We start from the raw sequence: 16,540 nt of genomic DNA, 5'->3' as shown, positions 1-16,540 counted from the left end.
CCACATCCCACCTTCAGCAACTATAAAAGAGGCCAGCCCACTAAAGTTTTTGGAAGGGAAGAAAACTGAACCCCAAACTGTTTACTGGAGACTGCTGATGAGCGAGCCTCCTTCTTTCCTCCCCCTAACAGGGACGCCTCTTTGGTAAGACTTGTGCCTCTGAAAAAGTCAGACTTTTTTGTTTCTTCTCTACAGAGGAGAAACATTTACTATTGGAAAATGAATGACAAACTATTGATAATGAGCCTGAAAGACACATGCCCAAATCAGAAGCAGAATGGAATCCTAATATCAGTGCTGGGAAAGTATGGAGTACAACATGGTGTTCTAAGACCAAAAAACGTGTCCGAGTTGTATGAAATAAGGCGGGGAGTGAAAACCCCTCATCATTTTATGAAAAACTTTGTAAAAGTGCTAGGAAATGGACTGATTTGGATCCGGAGGATGAAGCCAACAGGAGAATGTTTATGTTGTTTATTGGGCAGTCAGCACCAGATATTACACGAAAGCTACAGAAAGTGTATGGGGTAGGAGGTAAGTTCATTTCACAGTTAATAGAAACAGCTTATAAAGTATATAACAATAAGGAGGAAGTAGAGAAAAGAGAAAAAATGAAAGAGAAACAGACCTCAGATGCCAATCGTTGGGGTCACGCGAAACGATGCTTTGAAATCATTTTTAAAGTCCATGGAATGCACAATTGGGGATACAACTTTAACTCGTAAGTTTTAATATATGCCAGAGTGCCCCTTGCCTCTCCTAGGATGAGATTTGTTGTGTAAACTCAGCTAACCTTTTCTGATAAATTGATAGAGTTACATGTGACAAATTAAATGGCTTGAAGAGCCCAGTTATGTTTGATAACTGAGAAGCAGGTGTGAAGGGCAGAAATTCCTGATGAAATCCTGGATGCCATAATACCCTTCGTATGGGCCACAGGGAACCCTGGATGAGCAGTGAATGCAACACTGATAAAAATTGAATTAAAACCTGGAGCACAACCAGTAAGAAAAAACAATATGCTATTAAATTAGAGGCTAGACAAGGTTTGGAACCTTTGATAAACACCTGTGTCCAAAATGGGCTATTGCAAGAATGTCACTCTGAGTATAATACCCCTCTTTTACCAGTGAAGAAAGCCCGAACCCAGGAATATCTATAAGTACAAGATTTAAGAGAAATATACCAAATAACTGTTGATGTCCACCTGGTAGTCCCGAATACATATACTTTGCTATCATCAATACCTGAAAACAATGTCTATTTTACAGTGTTGTCTTTGAAAGATGCTTTCTTTTGCATACTGTTGAAAAAAAGAGAGCCAAAAAAATATTCGCCTTTGAATGGGAAAGCCCTACCATGGGTTGAAAAAACTCAACTTTGCTGGATTGTGCTACCACAAGGATTTAAGAACAGCCCAACGCTCTTTGGTCACGTACTTGCTAAGGAACTGGAGGATTGGCAAGGTAGGAATCCTTCTGGGACTTTGTTGCAGTATGTGGACCATATATTATTGGGATCTGAGACCAAACTCAGATGTAAAATGGCTACTATAAACTTGCTGAATTTCTTGGCATTAGCCAGATATTGGGTGTCTCAGAAAAAGGCTCAGGTGGTGCAGCCTACGGTAACTTATCCAGGTTTTGAAATATCTCAAGGAAAAGAAGCCATATGTAGAATTGCTCCGCCGAACTCAAAACGAGAATTGAGATGCTTCCTAGGAATGGCTGGATGGTGCCGGCTGTGGATACAGAATTTCAGTCTGATTGCTAAACCATTGTTTGATGCTATTAAGGGACCTGGAGTGGTCTTAGATTGGACCCCTGAATGTCGTAAAAGTTTTGATACTATAAGGACTGAATTAATGAGAGCACCTGCACTGAGCTTGCCAAATCTGAATAAACCTTTTTCATTGTATGTGCATGAGCGACAACATGTAGCATTAGGAGTTTTGACACAGACCTTGGGAGACTGGAAGAGACCAGTAGCCTACCRGATGATGTGAGTAAAGGATGGCCAGCATGTCTCAGAACAGTTGGTGCAATGGTATTATTGACCTTAGGACAACCCATCACCATATATGTACTTCATGCGGTTTTAGCAGTATTAGAACAAAAAGGACATCACTGGCTTTCACCAAGTACATTGATTCAATACCAAGCCACCTTAATTGAACAGGATGATTTTTCTTTAAAAGTATCTTCCGTTTTGAATCCTGCTATATTGCTCCCAATAAACCAGGAAGGAGAATTGGAACATGACTGTTTGCAGGTTATTGAGCAAGTTTATTCCAGCTGGCCTGACCTGAAAGATGAGCCCCTGACAAATCCTGAATGGGAGCTGTTTATGGATGGAAGCAGCTTTACAGTAAGGGGAGAACGGAAGGTTGGATATGCAGTGGTGACTTTGCAAGGAGAGATAGAATCATCTACTTTACCCCCAAATATGTCTGCCCAGAAAGCAAAATTATTGCCTTAACTAGAGCCTTAGAATTGTCTAAAGGGAAGAAGGTCAATATTTATACAGATTCCAAATATGCATTCAGGGTAGTTCATGCACATGGAGCAATATGGAAGGAGAGAGGTTTACTAGCCTCCCAAGGGACTCCTATTAAATACGGGCCAGAAATTTTGAGATTGTTACAGGCAGTGCTAGAATCAAAAGAGGCAGCAGTTATACATTGCAAAGCCCATCCAAAGGGATGAACACAGATAATAAAAGGAAACAGAAAGGCAGATGAAACTGCAAAGAAAATTGCCCTAACAGAGATAATGGGTGCTTTAGTGCCAATCGGGATGATTTTGATGGAATCCCCACAATACTCTGAAAAAGATGATCAACTAACTAAATCATTGAAGTGCACAAAGTCTAAAGATGGATGGTGGACTACTAAAAGTGGCCAAGTAATAGTGACTGCTCCATTGGTGAGAGAATTAATGAAGAGGACCCACCAAGAAACACATATGGAGCTGATGCTATGAAAAATAGCATCAGGAGATATGCTATAGGTCCACGAATGCAAAAATATGCTGATATTACTGTAAAACAGTGTTGGTGTGCTGTAAAAATAATACTGCTGTAAAGGTTTGAGGTGTGAATTCCTGGATTCACTGTACCCAAGTAAAAATTGCTCCAAAAGAGAACTGCATATCTGAAGAAGTCTGACCATTAAAACTGAAGCTTTCCAGACTATAACTAATGAGGTGCAATTTGGCTGTACCAGAAACATACTTTGAACTAGACTGTAAACAAAGACATGTTTTATTAGTGTTAATAGGATTATTATTTTTTTCAGCATCACTGGTTTGTTTATGTCGATGCACTGATTACCTAAAGTCACAACGTGGGAGTTCTAGGGAAGGTAATACCCCTTTGGTACTTGTCAATTCAATTATGAACTGAAGATAATTACTTAGTATTGAAACTAATCTAGTCGTTTGGGAGAATGCACAGTTCAAGTAGTATTACTGCCTATCTCCCATTACCTAAATCAGCTGAAAATCTGGTAGATTRGGGAGTTTTAAAAATAGATTTGCTTCCTTACAAAATAGAATGTGGTTATATAACTTAACAGGACAGGTCGAATTATTGGCAAATGAATGCAAATTGATAAGGTTAAGCTGGTGACCCAGGTTAGCAGGGTTATTATTAGCGATGGTTGGTTAAATAAACTGCCGCATGGATTTGGATTCTCCCTGACTGGTTGGCTAGCTAAGTACTGAATGGTGAGACATATATATTTCGCATGTCTCAAAGGGCGGGAATTGTTATCTGAGAATTATTAACTGAGCTCACAAATCTTCTTTTCGGAAGGTCTTTTAATGGTTAAAACTCAGGACCGGACAACCTATCTTTGAAATTGCCAAGAGTGAACATGGGATGAATTCCTAATCAGTGTTGGAGACGATGTTTGTCCTTCAAGTTAAGAACATGTATATATCTAATCAGTCAGCACCCCCCCCCCAATAACTAGCTTTGCCTGAGAGTAAACTTTCTTCATTATATTATCATTATAATGCTAAAAATCACACCTACTAGGTTGAAGACCTCTAATTGTGGGGAGACCCTTCCCCACTGGGCATGTGTAAGTGAGAACTGCATTGTAAGCAAGATGCAAATAATTTAACAAATCCTGTAATTGGGGCAGAACAAGCGGCAGCTCTTGGCTAAAAAAACCTGTATAAATAGACTGATAAAGAATTACTTGGTGTACTAACTTTGTGGATTTACAACCTGGCATCCGACTTTGTGCAATCTCAAAATAAAAATGATATCGCCGCTCTGTGTGTGTATTGACTTGTTGCACATCGTGTAACAAACCCCCAATTTGGGACAACATTGTCAGGCTGGACTACAAATTTGTTGGCTGGTTTGTCATGTGTGGAATCTCCCCTTCTGAAGCAGTACCCAGCATCCAGTGCTACTGACTGCAGTAGTAGCCAAGTGTGTGGCATGTTCACTGAAGTAGTTATAGCTGTGGGTCGTAATTTTAGTTGACCTGTTCCTAGGCATAAGTTGCACCCAGTGTGTGTGGGTACATAACCAACATTGCTGCATAACCTTTTGTCAGGAGATACTTTTAAAAAAACCTCTGGTCTAGTGAAAGCCCATGTTTGCTGGCTTGTGAAGATGGCCAAGTCTGATACTAATAGTTCTGTCCTTTCTCCTGAAACTCTTAGTCCACTGAGCTCCTTTCTGCTATGCTTCTGCTAGTCAGCCATCCAAAACCTGTCTGATTGCTGCCTGGTATCTACAGATTGCACTACCTCCTCCTGTTCATGGCATCCTCAGATCTGTTCAAACTCTGCTCATTCTAGCCTCTAAAATCCAGTTTGTTCAAACTCTGTGTGACAGGCAGCCATACTAGTCTTTGGAGAGCTCTGAAGGCATCAATGGTGGCCACCTTCTTGGGGGTGATGAAGGACATGCACTGTCACTGGAGATGCCTCTCTCTCTCTCTCTCGCCTTTCTCCTCTTGCCTGATCATCACACTTTCCCTTCATTTGGCCCATTTCTGCACTCCATCACCAGGGGATGGTGTTTAAACTAGTTGCAGTTTGCAAAGCTAGTGGCTCAAAGTATCTGCAGGTAAGACAAGTCTGTGGCAATGCTGCTCTAATGCTATTGCCACCCAGGGTTGCCCTTGCCAGCAGCCCAACACTGGCTCTGGCAGTCCCTCCCCACTTCTTCAAACGTAGTCCTAGACTTACTAACGTTCCTCTGAAATGTCATTTAGTAAGTGTAGGGTAGTAGTAAGTATGGTAGTGCACTAGGAGAATCCTGATGGGTTCAAGAGGCAGAGTGCTCTTGAAAGTGCACTCATGAATAAGTCTCATGCACATTAAAGTAATAGACATAAGTATTATTCACCATTTCAACAGATGGAAAAGGCAGTCAGTAAACAGCAGAGCCGAACTCAGGAAAAAATTATGATGTTTAAACCAGTGCAATAAACCTGTTCAGGCTTCTCAGGCAGTGAGATGAAAATCTCTGTTAAACAAGCCAGTGATAGTGAGTCTCAGTTCACTAAACAGGCAGACTGGCCCATCCTTTGATTTGCAGTATGACCGCAGCGTAAAGCCTTGCTGATATTAGTAGGGTGCAGTAGAAAGGAAAAGATAGGTCTTTATATGCTGGCTTCCAGAACCTAAGAGAACCTGCTCTAAAAGGCCCCAAAAGACTAATCCAACCTTGGGGAGAATAGATGCAGTGTATGCAACGATGTAATGAGCAAACATGTTCTAAAAAGATCAGAAATTACTTGTTTTTAAACCCTTAAGAAACAGAGTAGTGGCTTTTAAAATAAAGAGAARACTAAAAAATGTACCTTCCTTGCTCTTCCCTTATCATCCTTAATTTTATTAATTACTTGACAGAAGTACTGCAAATTACTAAACTCCCATGAATTCAATAAAGCTTTTACCATTTTATGGCAATCGTTTTTTGCTGTAGCAGTGGAAACTCAGCTGTTTGGATAAACTTGCTGACATATCCCTGATGTTTTCTTCTTTATCTCTCAGAGCAATGTTTTGTTTTGTTCTGGTTTCCTATTACTCTTGAGCAACTCTAGGTTGCTCACATCCTCCCACAATTTCTGGCTGAATATGAGTTTCACAACAGAATCTTTCTAGATTTTTTTTTCCTCTCTCTTTTCTTGAATGACTTTTCATGTATCTGGGTTTCTCCTGCCATCTGCTATTCTGTATTGAGGTCCATGATCCATGCTGTTCAGTCCTCGCTAGTTTTTTCTCTTTAGCATGTGTTCTGCAGTACTCCTAGTTCAATCAGAAATCTATGTGAAACACATTTGTCTTGGCTCTGAATCTCCTCATACTTCTTGTTTTTATATCATTTTATGCTGGCTTGAGATTCTCCTGTAAAAAAGCAAAGAACTAAAAATGCTCTTTCCTCTTGCTCAGTCAATACTCTAAATTCCGCACCTCCCTCATATTCTGCCATGCAGCAGAACCTGATTTAGAACACAGAATCTACTGCCTGTGCAAAAATGCATAGACAGGTTTAGTACATGCTTTCATGAAGCAATCGGTGACTATTTTCAGAACCATCACATTCACTGAAGCAGGAATCTTAAATAGAAGATTTGTTCAACTTCAATAATTTATATGAACTATTCAGATCTTGCCCTTTCTCCTGAACTCTCAGTCACTATCGTGCAAGAGAGAATAGTACATGTATTTAGTCTGGTTTGGATGTAAATTTTTGGAATACATTTGGTGTACTTTTTTCCCATTTAAAAAAGGGCTTAGGCCACTCATGAGTAGTCCAATTATTGTATTCAGGATGGAGACAGTTCTAGCTATTTTTTTAAGATGAGAATCCTTCAACCACTAGGATTTGACCTGCACACACATATATAGTTTTTCTGTGGAGGAAGAGGACACTGAGTAAAAAAAAAGCTATGCTTTTTATATTTTATTCATAAAAACAGATTTGCAACAATTTATTAAAAATTGATATCATGCAGTATAAGGTTATACAAGAAATTCTTCATTTACATTTTATTCTGGCAGTTCCAGCCTAGTTTAAAGCATTTGTGCACTAACATCATTGGAAAATGCCATTGGGGCACAGCCTCTTCATAAATTTACAGTACATTTTGCTGCAGTATAAAAGAACAGAAACATTAAATAGCTATATTCACTTGGTTGGTCTTGTTATCCGCAGTAAAGTTAAAAAAAGTTATGAGAGAAACTACAGTATCATTAAGACAAAGAATGTACTGCATGGTTTAAACCTAATAAACATCACACAGTCAGTAGTCACAAAGAGTTACAGACACACACTCACCTCCAATGGTCTGATACGTCTGAGATTTTTTTTCCTGCTAAGTTGGAATAATATTTCTACAGAGATGTTGTGTATACATTATGTACAATATTGTTATTTTCTTTTTAAAAATTAACATTCCTTTTAAAATAAACAAAGCCCTGATGATATTAATAAAGCACGAGAATACTGTCAATACACATTGAGTGACAATGTCAGTGTTTAGTGCCTAAACAGAGCAATGAGTTCTATTTTATTTGTGTCTATACTTACATGTTTTTGTTCTAAAAGCTACAGATAACCTCTCTTACTGTATGTGCCAAGTGAAATATTCTGTGATGCTCCTGATTGTAAGATTCAGATATATATTCATGTTCATTTTGGCCTCTATGAGGTGTGTTTTACTTTTAATGGAGATTTATGCTAGCTTGTCAAAGTTGCAAACAAGTACTTCAGCTAATGAACCTCTTCATGTGCTTCAGTCGTTGCTAATTTGTAAACCTTAGTAGCAACTTCATTCCAAAGGTGTGGTCTGAGGTGCACAGGCATTGGTCAAAGAGAATTGAGAGCCCCGTGGGTGCTTCACTTCTTTTTTTCCCCTAGTATTGGCAAACAACCCTGGCAGTGAACTGGGAAACTTCCAGTCCCCCTGAAAAAGAAGTTGCATGGGTATCTCACTTTTTTTCTGACAGGCTGGCTCCAGAGCTGCTTGAAAGGCCATACCACTGTCATTCCCTCGAATTACTGGAGTTTGGGGGAAGAGAGTTAAAGTATAAAATTGTTATGTATTTTCACAGTCCTTTTAGTATTCAGATAAAATAGTCTATGAATAAATTTGATTTGTTCCTCTGATTACTTGCTATGGCTGTCACACACACAGGTACAAAGCAAACATAGTGTATATTAACACCTGTGTGCCCTTCAGGCTTTGTCTGCAGCAGCAAAGTGCTGTGCCTTAACCCCTCCCAAGTCCACTAAACTAATTTTACTGTAATTATGTGTGACATAATTAAACAAGCTGTGAAAAACAATCCATCCTGTGACAGTGACTTCACTACTTCTCTGTCCTCAGCTTCTTGAGTTATCAGCCATAGGATTTACCAGCCAGCTTGGTATATTATGGTCGTTAGTGTTTATTCTGAAATAGATGCAGAAATTTGTTAAAATGAAGCTGCAGATGGTCAGCATTGGAACCTGGCAGTCACTACCATCAACCTTGGAGAATGGTAAAGTGCTCCAATTCCAACCAGCAGCTCTCTAGCTGGTAACAACTCAGAACTATAACTTTAGCCTTCGCTTCGGTTTCATGTATAGTTGCTAGTTAGAGGTGAGCCTGCTCACAGCAATGCAGGGGCTCAATGACACCCGAGGAATCATTTTTCAAAATCCTTCTTTCTTACTGAATATCATCCCTGAATTGAAAACAAGCAAGAGTAACCAGTGCAGAATGTTTCCAGCAATTTAATACAACTCTTGTAAAAATGAAGTGCATCTATTTCAATAAATATGTTTTAGCTTGACCACTGTATTTTCCTTATATGGATACAGTATTGAATTGCACATTCTCAGCAGCCACATAATGCTCAATGACATTTGAATGTTTTTTTTCCTAGTGTCTTTTTTGCAAGATCTGTATTTCCCAGACTCCTTGTTGCTGGTAGGAATTTGGGAAGAAACGTTTTCAGTGACTTCCATGTGAAGAAATAATAACTTCATGAATAAGGCTATGGATCAAAATTCTTGTGTATCTCTCTCCACTGCCTTCCCACATGAGTAACACTGCTACTCCTGTGATGATGGCCTCAGCAGTAGTTCCTCTGTGGTAAGAGCCAATGTTATATGTTTGTAGCAGTTCTATGTCAGATATTTAGTCCAGTCATTGAGTACTTAAAAGCAGTTCAGGAAGCACTCATCTCCCCTTCCTACAGCCCAGAAACCATTACTCGAAAGGATGACGGCACGTGCCTGTGCCGAGGACTGGCACTGGGGCTTATGCATGGACTGGCACAGCTAGCATCAACTCCTCCTATGGATGGCAAATAGGCATGATGAAGAATGGGCAGCTGCAAGGACAGCCGGCGCTGTATGCTGTGAGAGAGAGAGAGGGACAAAGAAAGAGAACCATTAGCCAAGAGGAAAATGTAATATACTCTTTGATATGTCTGCAGGTTGCTGCAAGAAGATTTTCTGTGCCTGCTGCTGTGATGGAGAGGGTTAATGACAAGTGCATTACACTTGCTGCTGATGAGCTATGCCACTACTGCCTTAGTTCCCTTTTGGGATTTTTTTTTTTTTTGACAGGCTAGACAAGAAAAGAGAATCTAATGGCACATTCTCAGCATTCCACAACCTTTTGAAATTCTCAGGCACTTTCAGATTGGATGTTAAGCTGCTGATACTGGAAAAAGGGAAAATAAATTTGCAATGAGGGCATATGGCTTAACCTCCTTGCAAAGTGATCTATCACATGAAAAGCAGTTGCTAAGTGCATAGAAATGCATGAGGTTACAGGCTGAGTTTTAAGCCATGCATCACTTCTGGGACAAGGATGTTAAAGGTGGCTTTTTTGCAACTCCAGCTAAGGCAAATACCTGTGCATGGAGGGAAGGAACTCAGATCACCAGCTTTTTCAAAATTGTTCCACTTTGCAGTTTAGGTCGATGCTTATAAGATGCTGAATGTGCTCAAGTCCGTGCAGTCAAGGCTGCGGGACTGCCTAATCAGCACTCTGAAAGGAGTATAACCTCCTATTTATACCAAAAGTCAGTATTTAGGAAAGCAATATTCTGTATCCAATTTTCCTAGAAGATTGATCTCAGCATAACTGGTAGGGTGTTTTTTTTTTAAAGGAGTGCTAAACCATGAGCACAGGGAGCCCAACTAACCCCTTTTCCCTGGAGAGGACAACCCCTTGAGACAAGGGCATTGTCACTCCCACACTGTGGATATATTTTTACAACAAAATCAAAATCCAATTTTGTCAATGCAAGAGATGTGATTAAGCTGCTATCATACTAGGATTGTCTCTCCATCTGGAAACATTCACTCTTGAAATGAGAAGGAACTTTTTAAAGAGAAGACAGATGTCAAAGTGACAAGTCTGAACCGAAGACCAGTGTTTTAATTTCAGAAGAAAAATGTCCATGCAAGGCATATCAGTACAATAGTGTTTCAAATTTATATTTCCCTGTAAGATGCCATAATCACTGTGTGTAGACAGGCCCTTATAAGAAATGTATGTTCGAGAGTTTGCCTTTTGACAACATTTCTGATTCAAATGACATTTCATTTATTTTCTGCTTTGTGTTAGGAAGTGGAGACTGCTACCAAGGCATCCATTGCACTGCTCAGAGATCACATAGTATAACTATCAAATTCAAGCATAAAGCAAATTTAATGCTATGTCTCTTTACTTTCTTCACTACTACAGAAGGCTTGTTAAATACAGAGATGGGGTGGAAATAATTGTAGTCTGCTGAACCAGGAAACTCTTCCTTTTTTTTTTTCTTTTCCCCCACAAACTCCATTTAAAAGTTTGGTGAAATATAAGCCACTCCTATTTATCATTGTACTGCTAGCAATGCATCCCTGGAGTTAAATAAAATCCACTCATTGTTATTTTACCACTGTGCCCTACTCTTTTTGGTGGCATCAATAAAATCATGCTGTGTTCCCAAGGAGTGCAGAGGTGGCATGGCTCACTGTTTCCATGTGTTAGATTCTTATTAGCCTGGTGCTGCAGGTTGTAATTCTGGCTCACATTCCGGGGTCAAACAAAGAATTGCCCATGCTTATTTTCCCACCAGTGGAACTGCTTATTTTCCCACCAGTGGAACTGCTTATTTTGTTCAACTGTTATGAACTTTTCATTAAAGAGATATTTGAAGCTATTCCAAGAGAATCTAGTTGTGTAATGGAGTGAATGGGATTTTTTTTTTTCCATCCATGTAAAGGTTAGCCACGCCATGGACAATGCATGTTTAATTGACTATGCCAATGATGGCTGCAGTGGATGCTTTAACTATATTTAAAGTTTACTTTCACTTGGAAACCTTGTTCCTGGAGTTGAGGTGGAGGAGTGTAGCCTGGTGAGTAGAACACATTTAAGAGTTTAGGCAAAACTCTTAGGGAGAAAAAACAAAGCAAAACAAAAAGGCTCAACAGAATCCAAAGACGACTGCTATTTTCTACTTAAGTGGAAGTAAATCTTCTATTTTGCCTAACTCTGTGTGAGATTTTTTTTGCTCCAGTATCACTGCTTTCCCCCTTCCCTCTGCCCACAATTTGTGTCAATGCTTTTCAAGATGATGGCATACAGATTGTTTCAGGCTGGCTATGCAATAAAGATATGTCAAAACATATGGTCAGGTACGCTGGTGTGGGAATGGTTAGCAGTAATGGCTTGCTAAAACTGCTGCTGGAGACTGAAAGGAAAGGTGGTGGCACACAGAGCAGTGACTCGTCAGGGCACTGTGTTAGAATAAGGCATATATCCTCAACTCTGCATAGACATGTCATTTGTCAGGAATCAATAAAAGTACAATAAAAGCTTGACTTCAAATGTACATGCACACGAGGACACTTCTCATGATGCTACAAGGTGGGGGCAAAGCATTTGATAAATATTTTGGTTCTGTGCTACAAAAACAGGGTAAGTTTCTGATACATTGATGAGATCCATTTGGTAAGCAGGGAGACTGAAACAACTGCTTCTGGAATCAAAAGTCTTAAGATTTGTGGGAATGTGTAAACTGGCTAAGTATTCAGAGAGCACTTCTTTTGCATCTTTAAACCATTAAAATTGATTTTTAACAACTGCTGGAAAACTGGAGAAGTTCTAAAAGACTACATTAAAGCAAGATGTTGTGCTACCAAGCAAATTAACCTTTCCAAAGTCCCCTTATTTTAACAACAGTTCTGAGTAGGATCACAGACAGACCAATATGAACTGTAGTTAGTTAAGAAACAGAATAAAAGAGGCATGTTCATGTCAAGGTACATGGTTCTAGTGCAATAATCCAGTCATAACCAACCTTTTTGATAAGAATATTTGTTTAACAAAATTGAGATAATTGACTCCAACAGGGTATTTGACTGTCTTTTAAATTCTGATAAAAGTAGAGCTTTAGCTCAAAACATATCAAGGTAGTTTCTATTACACAGGTTACACAATGACTGGCTGCTTTGAAATTAACAGAAATAACCACATTAGGAAATTTTCTTCCAAAGTGGCAGGTTTTAGTGGGGTCCTGATGTATCTATCACCATTCTTACTCAGAGATCTGGAAAACTGTTACATATTGTTGTTGTTAGAATGGGAACAATATAAATTTTAACAATGCCAAAAACTAATTCACTCTGTAGGTCGCTCTCGTGATGTGGGACAACAGGCAGGAATGAAGCTGCAAAAATGAAAATGTCTCTAGAGGTTTATACTAGGTAACCTACTGAATGTGGTTGTGTGGCCACAGTGCGGATAAGTGGACTGCTGTGATCCTTGGATAAGTAAGCAGGACATTATCAAGCTGGAATACAAATAGTATCATGATTAATATCTTGGCATAGAGCAGTGATAAAATTTTTACTGAAGTAACATGTCTGGACAAAGTATACTGATCTGCCTCATCAGATGACACACCTAAGAAAATTAAAAAATTGTCTTTGCATCATCCATATCCTGGTCTGGCCTGGGAAACAAAATATATGTAACTAAACTGGTTCAGACTGCTTTCTGTACATGAGATGGATTGGCATGGTGCAACTTGCATCCATGAAGCTAAAAAACCTCCCCCAACAGGGTTTACACATGCCTGAGCATTATTTTTGAGAATGCTAGTTAATAAAATTGTGTTAGGGAGTATGCTAATAAGCAGCATGGAAAATTGTAGCGTAGCACCTGAGCCCTAGTACTGCTTTGTTTGCTGTCAGTAGTATTGTTTTACAGTATGTGGTCAGTGTGAACAGGATAGAAAGTGGACAGCACTTAATTGTTGCTGCTCATCTCTGATGGTTTGACTGGGTATGGCAAATTTTAAACAGCACTGTGGACAATCTATCAGAGCCTACCCAGCAGGAAATGGAATAAGAGGCAAAGGGATTTGTTGTTATCTACATGAATGATCTAAGGCTACACTGCAGTTATACAGACTGTATTTTTCTTAGGTTAATGGTTCTAAATTTTAGCTATGTTCTTCCAGAAAAATAAAAACTTTTTTTCCATACTCTGATATAGATTATATAAATAGCACCCCAAAACAAATGTAGAATAACTTCCTGCACTCATGAGTCTGAAGTTGTGCCTTCAGTTCAGATGCAGTGTAAGATAGGGAATCACACTTGCACTTCATCAAATGTAGCTGTAATGGTGAGAAGGAATGAAAAAAAATCCACAGTTGAACTCTTCTCTGTACTCTACAAGAATATTGAAACTGGAAGATATCAGATTTCTAGAGTTGTTCGTGTGGACAGTAAGAGAAAGCTGGGGTGATTCTTTTTGATCTAGCACTTCTGCAGGCAAATTACTATCTTAGTGTCCACCTTTTATAGGTTTGTGACAAAAAGGAAATATTTTTCAGATGAACAGCTTTATGATTTTTGTTCTTGAATATGAATAGATTCAGTTAAAGCTGAAAACTATGTAACTACCTCTCCCTCAGCTGTTCTATGTACACAGTGAAATGAGACAGAGAAGACACAGCTGCAATCTGTTTTTAATTCTTGACAAAAATAATAGATTTAATAACCATGGAAGGTCAGAAGTGCTGCCATACAGTTTGGAAAACAGGGTATTCATGAATAGGGATTTTTTTCTTAGAAAACATAAAGTTTGGAAAGGGACCAACTGTTGTAAAGAGAAAGAATCATAAAACCCTAGTCCCGAAGATTACTATGGTCTCCTTTCTGAAACCTCATATTCTATATGAAACTTCATTCCATGGGTTCACTGTGCCCAAGCTGTCAATGCAAGGAAGGCATTAAACCTTGGAACTGGCACAGTAACAGCTGTATAAGTGCTGGATGTCACTGTTTTGATTTAGCAGGACTTTATTAACTGCTTTCCGTGAATGTCAGTGATTGCTTAGATCTGCACTGACATGCTCTTTAAGACCTTTAGGAAATCTCAGTCTTCCCATCAGTTACTGCCTAGAGGAAGCTCTCTTGACTTACACAAATGACACAGCTCCTGTATCAGGAGATTTGGATTATTTCAGTGTCTATTTTTTTCTTAGTATGTTTTGTAATGTAAGAGGGCCACATGTGGATGAGGCTGCATTCATCTACTCACACTACATTTTTTTCCTCCAAGAGGGGGGCTGGAAAAGGATAGATACCTAATAACCATGCATTAAAGCACTCTTTGCTGACCTAATTAAGTCAGAACTTTCTCAGTGAGTGCCCTGTTTTTGTGAAAGAACCAGATATTTTAGCTAATGGTGGCTTTTGCGTATGTGTGTGGCTGGGGGCACAGGGATTAGCGATTGTGTGTGGGTTTTTTATTTTTTTTAATTTTTATTTTTTTGCTATGAAAGAGTGCAAGGACAAAGTTACAACTCAGCATTTTCCTGCATGAGGCAATAAATGGCATCAGAAATCAAGTTTGCTGTCACTGATGTAACATGCAACTCAGTCTAGTATTTTATTTAACTTATTATAAGCTTATAAATTACCCAGCACAAAACTGTAAAATGGTACCAGTTTAACTACACTACCTTAGGGAAATGACTTATTCTAGAGACGAATAAGCATGATACTTCCCTTGGCTCTGGCCCACTCTGCTGAACTGTTAGAGGGTAATATATGAAGTTATTATATAGGTTCCTGGAGAGCAAAGCTGATACCATAAGACTCTTTCTCCTCCATAAATCTAACAAGTGTTTTTTTTGCCAGCCTCTCCTTGTAGCCACAGCATTGTTTCTAAGGGAAGCTTCTTGGTCCAGGCCTTCCTATGTCTCACTCAGCTACAGCTGCTCTGGTAACACTGAAAGGCCCTGAGGGTGTTTTTATTTCTCAGCTAACTTAATATCAGAAGAGACCATAGATGACTGGGCACAGCATGAACCTGTCTAGCTTGGACTTGGGACAGCTGATAATAGTGATAATGCATATGTGCACATGTGAGCATCCTCTTCTCTCCTTTATATATTGGTGGCTTGGGCATATACTGGGCACAGCCTGTCCCCTAACTCTCTACAGAAACTTTAAACACCACACTATGGGTGTTTCTGACAAGAAAAAAGAAATATGTTAGTTTTGTGTGGGGCATATCCTCTAAACATGGTGGGGATCGTGAGCTGCACGCAGAGAGGCAGGAGCAATACAAAGTTTCAGCCCACAGCTTCATGAGTCCGCTTTCACATCTTCTACTGCTGATGTTTCAGGCTGTGTCTGTGCATGAGGGCTGGCTGGATGAAAGTGAAGGTCTTTCCATTAAAATGTTTGAGAGAAAAATATGAGTTTAATGAAATGTAATTATTAAGATTTACATTTTATCAGGCAAACAGCTAATGTCCAGGCTGGAATTTAAGGCTAAAACAATAGAAGATGTGTGTGCAAGCACATGTATACGTGGGGGTGAGGTGGGGGTTCCTCTTTCTATACCAGTATGTAATAGTGTACTACTTACTGTTCTGGAGAGTTGATATCTTCTATAGGATCTTTGCTTGCTCTGGAAGGGTCTGTTGTGCCCCATTGTGCTGGTGGATTTTGATCAAGATGATTTTTCAAAATTGCTTTCTCACCATCTAGATTGACAACACATTCAGTTTTACTTTACTACGACCAAATGAAAATACATTTTAAAATTGTTTCCTTTTAAAATTTCCTAGATCTTCAGAGTTCCAACAGGGAACACTTTGTGCCTCTATTCCAATAAAATGTCAGGTTTCCCTGTGAGTCTGGGGTACTCTTATGACTTTTGTGATGTACTCTTTCATAAGAACTACCATGAAGAAATAGAAAATGGACAAAACCTCTGTTTCTGTTCCTTTGCTCTCTTCCCCTCTACCTTTTTTTTTAATCTTGTTGCTCACCCCTATGTAGCCCTACCACACTCTCTCACCAGTCTTAAACTGTGTAAAAAATTATTGCAACTGCACCACCATATTATCTTGCACTCAAAAATTGTTACCTTTCTGTATGAAAAAAACCATCTTATTTAAATCTTTCTCTAGAAAACCCATAATCCCATATCACATAAACAATTAAGATAGTTACAGAAGTATCCCTCTGCTATCATTTAGAAAGGGAATTTTGT

The 16,540-nt window shown here is 39.2% G+C and overlaps 1 protein-coding gene across 1 annotated transcript in view; it reads right to left on the bottom strand.

Moving 5' to 3' along the window:
* Positions 1 to 9,209: 9,209 nt before the first annotated feature.
* GABBR2 (gamma-aminobutyric acid type B receptor subunit 2) overlaps positions 9,210 to 16,540 on the bottom strand; it is a 286,480-nt gene continuing 279,149 nt past the window's right edge. The window contains exons 17-18 of the mRNA XM_026081157.1: positions 15,911 to 16,028; positions 9,210 to 9,375 (exon numbers count right to left, since the gene is read on the bottom strand). Coding sequence (XP_025936942.1) covers positions 9,210 to 9,375; positions 15,911 to 16,028 — 284 coding nt within the window. The remainder of the gene's footprint in view (positions 9,376 to 15,910; positions 16,029 to 16,540) is intronic.

The sequence above is a fragment of the Apteryx rowi genome, unplaced genomic scaffold (assembly GCF_003343035.1).
Source record: "Apteryx rowi isolate R43461 unplaced genomic scaffold, aptRow1 scaffold_539, whole genome shotgun sequence".
NCBI lineage: Eukaryota > Metazoa > Chordata > Aves > Apterygiformes > Apterygidae > Apteryx > Apteryx rowi.
The sequence above is the reverse complement of the archived record's forward strand: the minus strand, read 5'-3'. Positions and strand labels throughout refer to the sequence as shown.